This window comes from Arachis duranensis, chromosome 2, assembly GCF_000817695.3.
Source record: "Arachis duranensis cultivar V14167 chromosome 2, aradu.V14167.gnm2.J7QH, whole genome shotgun sequence".
NCBI classification, from domain to species: Eukaryota; Viridiplantae; Streptophyta; class Magnoliopsida; order Fabales; family Fabaceae; genus Arachis; species Arachis duranensis.
Window position 1 is genome coordinate 74,913,686 of NC_029773.3, and position 9,644 is coordinate 74,923,329.

Consider the following 9,644-nt stretch of genomic DNA (forward strand, 5'->3'; position numbering starts at 1 on the left):
TAGTAATATAATAGGCGAAAGCGGCGCTGGCCTCTGGGCCTTTTGTGGATCTTTCTAGGGTTAGCGATGGCTCTTTGACAGCCTATTTTGGGCTGCAACTCAGAAAAAAAATTATATTATGTTTATACAAAAAATTAATTATTAATCAATTTAAGTTAATCTAGTGATTAATTTACTAATTTACTTAAATAATTAGAATTTGAATTATGTTTTATATATGCAGTAATTTATTGACCAATGCAAATTTTTAAATAAAACTTTAATCTATTATATATTAATTTTTGGTCTGTCAGATTCAAAAATATCATAGAAAACAAAAAAAATTACTAAATGAGTCATTTGTATAAAAAATTGATCAAAAAATATATATATATTTATATATAATTATATACATGATAATTAATTTAATGACTAATTTTTTGTATATATATAAATTTTTTGGAAAAAAAAGAGTATAGATGTGTCTGTTTTGGATTTTTTTTGTGACGTCTCTTTTGGTTTATTCATTTAGTTTTTCTGATAAAAATAATTTATTTTACTGAAAATGTTAATTTTGATAAGTTTGTAAAATTTAATGAGTTAATTAAAGTTCTTCAAAAAGCGAATATCAAGGGCTCAAATTTTTACTAGACAAAAATAGACTTAGTTAATGTAAGTTCAAATGAAACAAAATTATTAATCTCTCATATAAATTATTATTTTTTAAAAAATTAAAGGACTTACAAAATCAGTTTTCAGCTTTTCAATTATATAAAAAATTGAAGTCGTAAAATGTGCATATGTCGGTGTTAAACGGAAAACAACATGTAAAATTAGTTTTTTCATTCATGGGGAAATACATTTAAAATGTTAAAATTAGCTTTTTCATTCATGGGGAAATACATTTAAAATGTTAAAATTAGCTATGTGTGCAAAATATAAAAAAAATTCATATAAATTTAAATTTTTTATTTTTATATAATTTGATAAATAATATATTTTTATTTAAATTAAAAAAACCCGTAATATTGTCCTCCAATCACCAACCACCGACAGTCTCTGATCAATGGTCGCTACCATAACTGGCATAATATGTATACGTCACTCTTTTCTAGGCCATCGTTTTTTCAGGTGCATATGCAGGAAAGCCAACAATAATATAAGACCATCTCCGGTAGAGAATTCATCCCAGTTTCTGTTTATGGTCCACCTGTTATAAAAAGTAACTCCACATCAGTTTTTGCGTCATAAACAGTAAATAGGAATTCACAACATCTCTCTCTTCTCTATTAGGAGGAACTAACTTTAGTCCCTATTGTGGTCTCACTTAATTAATTAATTAAAATACTTAAAATTAATTTAATTATTTTTTTTAATAATGTAATTTAAATTTATAAATTTATAAATAATTAACTATTAAAAGATATTAATATTAAATAAATTCATATATAATAATAATACATAATATATAATTCGGGGTTACAATATTTGTAAAATTACTTAATACAAAGAAAAACATAATTAAGCTTTATAGTTGACGACAAGCATTGTGAAATTGCCATATGTGTTCAATCAAGTCATCTTTCAATTGTCTATGCTGCTGCCTATTTCGAAGTTGGGCATTTCTTTGGAGAAATTGATGGTATGGTGCAAAATCTTCTTCTCCCAGCTGAGGTTGTGATAAGCCATTTTCGACATCATCATACTCCAAGCCCTGAGCAAAATTTCCTGCATAAGTGTCTCTTTCATCCTCAACAATCATATTATGCAATATAATACAAGCTCTCATTATGTTGGCAAACTTCTTCTTTTCCCAAAAACGAGCTGGACCACGTATAATTGCAAAGCATGCTTGCAACACTCCGAATGCTCGCTCCACATCTTTTCTTTGCCCTTCTTGGTATTGTGCAAATAACTTGCGTTTCTCCCCTTTTGGCTTTGAGATTGATTTGACAAATGTGGCCCATTCAGGATAAACACCATCTGCTAAATAGTATCCCATAGTATAATTATTACCATTAATAATGAAATTTACCCCCGGAGCACGGTCATTTAGAATATCATCGAATATTGGAGAACGATCTAACACGTTGATATCGTTATTTGAACCAGAAACTCCAAAGAACGCATGCCATATCCAAAGGTCTGAAGATGCTACAACCTCAAGTACTATGGTTGCAACCCCACGATAACCACTCATGTACATACCTTTCCACGCCTTTAGACAATTTTTCCATTGCCAATGCATGCAGTCAATGCTACCCAGCATGCCAGGGAAGCCACGACCCTCCGCCATTTGTAGCAGGCGTTGTACGTCATTTGGTTTGGGTTTTCGCAAGTATTCATTCTCGAACACCGAAATGACACCTTCAACAAATTTTTCCAAGCATTCAATTGTAGTGCTCTCGCCTATGCGCACATAATTATCAACAGCATCAGCTCCTACGCCATATGCTAACATCCGTATCGCAGTGGTACATTTCTGGAGTGGTGACAAGCCTCTTCTTCCAGTTGCATCAACCCTCTGTTGAAAATACGGATAGACGTTTGAGAGAGCGTCTACTATCCGAAGGAACACATCTCTTCTCATTCGAAATCTCTGTCGAAAAATGTCAGCATTATACACCGGTTCATCTGCAAAGTAATCTTGATAAAGGCGATCAGAGTCATTGATAGTTGATATTTATAAGTGGAGAAACTAGTTTTGCAACGGCTACTTTTGCAACGGCTAGTTTTCCTTAACGGCTACTTTTGCAACGGCTACTTAACGGCTAGTTTTGCAACGGTCACTTTCATGAACAATAACGGCACAATAATATTGACTAATTTAAAAACTTACATCAGAAGTAAATAAAACAAACTACATCACATAGCAGTAATACGCAATAAATAAATAAGAACATACTACATAACTCTACGAATACAAGGAACCATTAAGTAAATCACTTGGCGATTATTTTCTCACATGCAATCTCATGAAGAGCTCGTCGTTTCTCACTCATTGTAGACGTGTCAGCATTAAGTATTTGCATATCCATTTCCCTTTCTTTTGCTTTTATCTCCATTTCTTTAATATACCTCTGAGTTTGTAATTCTTGTTCTTTCATTGCCGCTTGAATTTGTAACTCCTTCTCTTTGATTGCCATAATCTTTGCTCTATGTTCCTTCTCCTCTTCTCTTTCTTTTTCCCTATCCATTAGTTCCTTTTCTCTAACATTCTTAATATCTTTCATGAGAGATAATTTTTTGACAACCGATGATTTTCTTTCGCTAAAATCTTCAGACATCTGTGCTTTTTCCTTATCTTTTCGCTTGCTCTTCTTTGATCCTTGTGGGCGAACGGGAGAGTCCACACCGGGTTCGTCAGCCAACGGTGTTTCTGGGTTTGATGAGGATGAGTATGCTCCAGTTGCACTAACCTTGGTTCTCTTTGAGCCGCCACTCTGTGTAGGTAGTTGGCTTCTCCATTTTTGCTCCAACTGAAGCATGTTCCAATGCCTCTCAAAAGTGAATTTTTGACCATAATTTGTGGAATAAAGTTTATAAGCCAACTCCTTTATATCATCAGTGTTCGAATCACTCCTTATGTTTCGACTAGCTTGATCGTAGCAACCAGCAAATTGTGCAACAGCCTTGTTGATCTTATACCATCGTTTCTTACATGCAACTACCCCCCTTGTCATGTCGGAGCAAAATTCTACACAATAGCTATGAATTCGACTCTAAAATGTTCCCTCTTTTGATCGGTACCAACTATAGGGTCAGTTGAAACATTTAACCATGCACTGATCAGCATCTCATCCTCTTTCCAATGCCAGTGTTGAATACTATATTGCCTCCGATCTTCAATATCATCATCATTGTCGATAGCATCTAATCCATGAGGGTTGGCAAAATCTGAATATTGCGAATTTGGACTAGATTGTATAGGAGTCTGAGAGGATGGGTTAGAAGAGCCACCAACACCAGATGAGTTATGTCTTGATGCACTGAATTGAGTTGGAAACGGCAAGAAAGTTGGAGTAACATTTCCGATAGAAGGGTTAAATATGGATGAAAATGAAAAATCGGGTGTTTGTGAATTTTGATTTTGTGGTTGGAATATAGGAAATTGATTATTATAAGGAGCTTGAAAATTAAAACTAGAAAGATTTTGTGGATTTGGATTTTGAAATATATTTGGTGGTGTGAAGTTTTGATTTGGAACTTGAGAGTTTGAGGTTTGAGATTGTTGGGTATTTGGAATTTGAGGAAAGTTTTGTAAGTAATTGAAGAAAGAGTTGAGTTGGTTTGGATCCATTTTTTTGAACAAAAAATAATAGTAGCAGAATTTTAATTTCGTAAACTTGGAAGAAGATGAAGAAGAGTAGTAGAGAGTGTGAGAATAGAAATGTATCTAAGTGGTATATATAGAATAACAAAATATTAATTTATTAATAATAACAGTAACATAATAACAGCTAGTTTCTAACAGCTAATTTAATATAATAATATAAATATAAATAATATTTAATATTAATTATGATATAAATAATTAATATAAATTATTAATTAAATAAAATTATCAATATTTAATATAATTAGTCATTATAATTATTATTAAATTAATTATTATTTAATTATATAATATAATTATTTAATTAATTAATATTTTATATAATTATTTATTTTTTATTTTAATTGCCAAGTGGCAATTGTTTATTGGACAACAAGAGTCCTTATTTAGAGGGACTCTCTGTTCTCGATCCAAGAGAAGGACCTCCTTCTCATCTTACTCCAACGGCTGATTCTCTTTTTCTCTGACACGCCACAGTAATAGGGACTCAAAACATAACCATTGGAGTTGCTCTAACCCTCTTTTATAGACATATATAAGGATATATAAAGATATTTTATTGGGCGAATATCCAGTTTGACCTTCGATAATTTTTGAAGGACAACGAGACTCTTTTAAAAAAAAAAAATTAGACGGTCTTTTTAAATCCAAGAGACTCATTAATCTCTATGTCTCTCTTTGGGTTTAACATAATATATTTACGTGACATGTTAATATGGTGATCTAATCGTTAAATACCAATTTAGAATGTTTATCCAATTTGATTTTTGTTAATTTTATAAAATTAATGTATTTTTCTCTTTTTAAAAGAGAAAAATATGAGTGACCCTTTCTTATTTATTTTAATGTTATTGTCGCCTTCTTTTCCGTATAGCCACCATTCCTATTATCATGAACCGTGAAAATCATTTCTCGAAAACTAAGAACCGTACTTTGCGTAATTATAATTTTGGTGGAGACAACAGAAACCGTATTTTTTCTTCTCGTGTCTCTCAAATATCACTGTGACAGTTATGCGATTCTCTTTTAATCTTATTCAAAAGTTAATCCAGATAGATTTTTCTTGGAATGTCCTAATTACAATATAAATAATGATTTATAATTTTGGCATGAATTTAAATTTATTTGAATATTTTTAATTTTTTGTATAATTTTTATATTTTTATAATTAAATTTTTGTTTAATTTTCAGACTACATTAGTCCCACATTGTAATTATTTTAAGTGATTAAATATTTTAGTTGGAAAAAATGTTAATGAGAATATTATTTGTCGACATGCTAATTTAATAGAAAGGAGAATGAAGGAGCGAGAACATATAGTAAAAGAGTTAAACATAAAAGTAAATCTAAAAATTTAAAACGAGGTTGGATTTTAAGGTGGTGAAAAAAACAAATATTTTAGGGTTGTGATTGTGACTGTGATTAGCAGTGTTGTCAGAACCGGACCAACCCGGCCGGTCGGACCGGAAAACCGGTGAATCGGTGCCATAACCGGTCCGGGTGAGTCATCTGACCGGACAAGGAGTCGAACCGAAAAGACCCGTATTGAACCGGCCGGGTTTGATCAGAACCGGTGAACCGGCGGGTTTCTTTTAACTCGGACCGGTTCGAAAATAAATTTTTTTGTTTTATACGCTGGAAACGACGTCGTTTCTTTATTAAAAAAAAAAAAACTTGCTGCTGAGTGCTGTAACTTGTAAGCCTATAACCCTAGCCTCCATCCCCTGTTTCACACTTTCCCTTCCCATTCCCAAACTTTGAGAGACCACCATCACCATGAGAGCTGAGAGCTGGGAGATAGAGAAGTGCGCCACTCACTCAGCCACCTCGTCACCCCGTTCAGCTTCAACCAGCGCGGCACTCACCTCACCACCGCATCCAAAGCAGTGCGCCACTCACCACCGCCAAGAAGGCAGAAGCCCGTCCACGGTCCATCGTCGCCTACTGCTCGTCGCTCTTCTCTGCTCGTCGCTCCGGTCACCTTCTTCTCTGCTCGTCGCTCCGGTTTCCCTCTTCTCTGGTCTAGTCTCTGCTTGTCGCTCCATTCCTCCAGCTCCAGGGTTCAGCCGTCCAGCCAGGTAAGTAACTAAGGATTTTTAACTTTTTAATTTTTTGAAGTTAATTGATTATTGTAGATTGATTATGTATGTTGGTTACTTGGTTCTGTTTGATTTGCGTTAGAATTTAGATTGTTGGTTGTTCAAATAATTTTAGGTTGTTGATTTCTGTTTATTTTAGATTGTTGATTTCTGTCCAGATGAGAACATGAACAAGACCACATGTTTTTCTGTTTGATCTCTCATTTCTTGATTTATTTTTTTATTTCTGTTCAGTTTGTTGATTATCCATTGTTGGTTGATGTTGTATATTATTCTTAATAGTTAGTGCCTTAGTGGATTGTTGTGTATTATTCTTGGAGATTAGTCATTTAGTCCTGGATCCTGGTTGATTAGGAATTTAGAATGGCTTCATCAAATACACCATCAGAAACACCAACTTCTCAGGAACAAGGATCAACTCCTGATCCTCCAATTGGAACCCAAAAAAATAGTAACAGAGAAAAAACTGATCCTGCATGGGGCCATTGTAAACAAGTTTTGGATAAAGGAAAAACTGCTTTGGTATGTATTTATTGCGAGAAGCTTATTAGAGGTGGAGGAATTAACCGGGTTAAGCATCATTTGGCTGGAAAAGGCGGAGATATTGAGGCATGTCGAAAGGTGCCAGCTGTGGTGAGGCACCAATTCAATCAAAATATTGAAGATCTTCGAACCAAGAAAAGGAAAACTCAAGAAGAATATGCAGAAAGTTATGGTGCTTGTGATGACGTTGAAAGGGAATTTAATGAGATTGAACGTAATGAGATGCGATAACAACAAGCATCAAGAATTCCAGCACCTTGCTCTAGAAAGGGAGTTGGAAAACAAGTCAAGGGATTACAATCCTTTTTTCCACCGGCAGCAACACCTGGAGCTCAACCAAGTATTAAAAGTGTTCTCCAAAGCAAAGAAATTGTGGAGAAGTGTGATATTGCTATTGCAAGATGGATGATGGATGCCTCTGTGCCATTCAATGCGGTTAATTCAGCTTATTATCAACCGATGATCGATGCTATTGCAAACATGGGTGCAGGGTATAAAGGGCCAAATTACCAAAGAGTTCGTGGATATTTGTTGAGTAAATTGGTTGAAGATGTAAAGAAGATGATTGAAGGTTATCGTGTGATGACGGATAATGCTGCAAATTACGTTGCTGCTGGAAGGTTGTTGGAATCGGAGTTTCCTAGATTGTATTGGTCTCCTTGTGCGGCACATTGTATTAATCTGATATTGCAGGATATTGGGAAGTTTGTGGAAGTGACTGAAACTGTGTCACAAGCTTCAATGATTACGAAATATATATATAATCACTGCCATCCTTTGTACTTGATGAGGCAGTTCACAGGCGGCCGAGAAATACTTCGTCCAGCTCCAACTCGATTTGCTACTAATTTCATTGCTTTGCAAAGTATTTTGGCTCAAAAGGATGCGTTGAGAGCTATGGTGACATCTAGAGAATGGACAAGTTCAGCTTACTCTAAAGAAGCCAAAGCAAAAAAGTTTGTGGATCAAGTCTTAGATTCTAAATTTTGGAATCAATGTACTGATATTGTTAAGCTTACAGAGCCACTTGTTCATGTATTGCGTATTGTGGATAGTGAAGATAGAGCTGCAATGGGTTTCCTTTATCAAGCTATGTATAAGGCTAGGGAAGACATGGTGAAGAGGTTTCAAAAAAGAAAGAGGGTTGTTGAACCTTATTTGAAGATTTTAGATTCACGTTGGGATTTACAACTTAAAAGAAACCTTCATGCTGCTGGTTATGGTTAAATCCAGCTTTTCGATTTAATTCTGCAGAATTTGACAAGCATAAAGACACAATTTCTGGCCTACTAGATGTGATTGAGAGGTATGCTTACGGTGATGCTGATTTGATTACTAAATTGACAAGTGAGAAGAGAATATTTAAGAATGCTGAAGGAGACTTTGGGAGACAGTCTGCAATACGTGAGCGAAGCACTGTGATGCCTGGTAAATTTTGTATTAAAATTAGTTTTTATTGATTGTGATATGTTTAAGATTTGATTTTTATGATTGTGATTGTTTTCTTTTTATGTTAAGATCAATGGTGGGAATCTTATGGATGTGGAGCACCAAACCTGCAAAAGTTAGCAATTCGTGTTTTGAGTCAAACTTGCAGTTCTTCAGGTTGTGAGCGTAACTGGAGCATTTTCGAACACATTCACTCAAAGAAAAGGAATCGGTTAGAGCATCAAAAGCTTAATGATCTTGTTTATGTTCATTACAACTTAAGGCTACAACAAAGGTACTTTTTTATTATTCTTTCTTGAAGGCATTATTTAAAATTTTTAGTCATAATAAGAATAATCAAGTTAATTGATAATATAGGAACCGAATGAGAAAGCAAAGTTATGATCCAATTTGTCTTGATGCATTTGAGGATCATTCGGAATGGATAATGGAAGATTCACCACCATTTTTAACTCCTGAAGAAGTTGATGCTTTACGGAATGATCTTACAAATATGTCTCTTCAATCAGCTTTAGATGATTTGGGTATGTTGTTGTTAGGGATGATTTTGTAATGCTTTAACCAAATGTTTTGCCATATTATTGATTATGATTTGTGAAACATTATTGAAATGCTAGATGAATTGAATCTGGAAGATGATCGAGATGATGGTGAAGCTAATAATACTTCTGTGGAAAATGCAAATCAGAATGAAACCAATCAGGATGTAGCTCCAGATTTGTCAGATGAAGAAAGATTTCCAGACTTTGAAGTTACTCCTTGGATATAATCCATGAATTGTTGTTTTCATTATGTTAAATTGAGTTGTTCATGTAATAGACTAATAGTACTAAATTTTATGTTTATTCTCGTATTACTACTTATTTTTAGGATTTGAGATTTAATGTTTATTAAAATATTATTGGAGATATGTTTTTTAACTTTTAATTTTTAAGTTTTTAGCTATTTTATACATTTTACTTATGTGGGACCGGGTTAACCGGTTCAACCAGTGACCCATCGGTTGAACCAGTGACCCAGTGACCCAATAGCCTGATTGGTTCGATCACCGGTTCGGTTCTGACAACTATGGTGATTAGTATCTTTATTTTACTAGCCTTTATGACATATCTTAAATAAATTATGTAAGATTATGTTAGGTTTATTGTGGCTATAAGTTTGGTCTATAATGCTTTTGAAATATAAGCTATGTAAAATTAAATTTTATGCTAATAAATTTGACGTTAGTTGTATTTTT

General features: G+C 33.9%; 2 protein-coding genes across 2 annotated transcripts; one reads left to right on the forward strand and one right to left on the reverse strand.

The window, feature by feature from the left end:
• Positions 1–1,507: 1,507 nt before the first annotated feature.
• Positions 1,508–3,662, reverse strand: LOC107475101 (uncharacterized). Its single transcript, XM_021136470.1, has 3 exons — positions 2,945–3,662; positions 2,015–2,613; positions 1,508–1,915 (listed from the first exon to the last, which is right to left on the reverse strand). Exons 1-3 carry the CDS (start codon positions 3,660–3,662, stop codon positions 1,508–1,510), a joined length of 1,725 nt encoding a protein of 574 aa, XP_020992129.1.
• Positions 3,663–6,778: 3,116 nt separating this feature from the next.
• Positions 6,779–9,176, forward strand: LOC107475100 (uncharacterized). Its single transcript, XM_016094735.3, has 6 exons — positions 6,779–7,172; positions 7,278–8,135; positions 8,213–8,386; positions 8,477–8,681; positions 8,765–8,931; positions 9,025–9,176. Exons 1-6 carry the CDS (start codon positions 6,779–6,781, stop codon positions 9,174–9,176), a joined length of 1,950 nt encoding a protein of 649 aa, XP_015950221.1.
• The last annotated feature ends 468 nt before the right edge of the window (positions 9,177–9,644 follow it).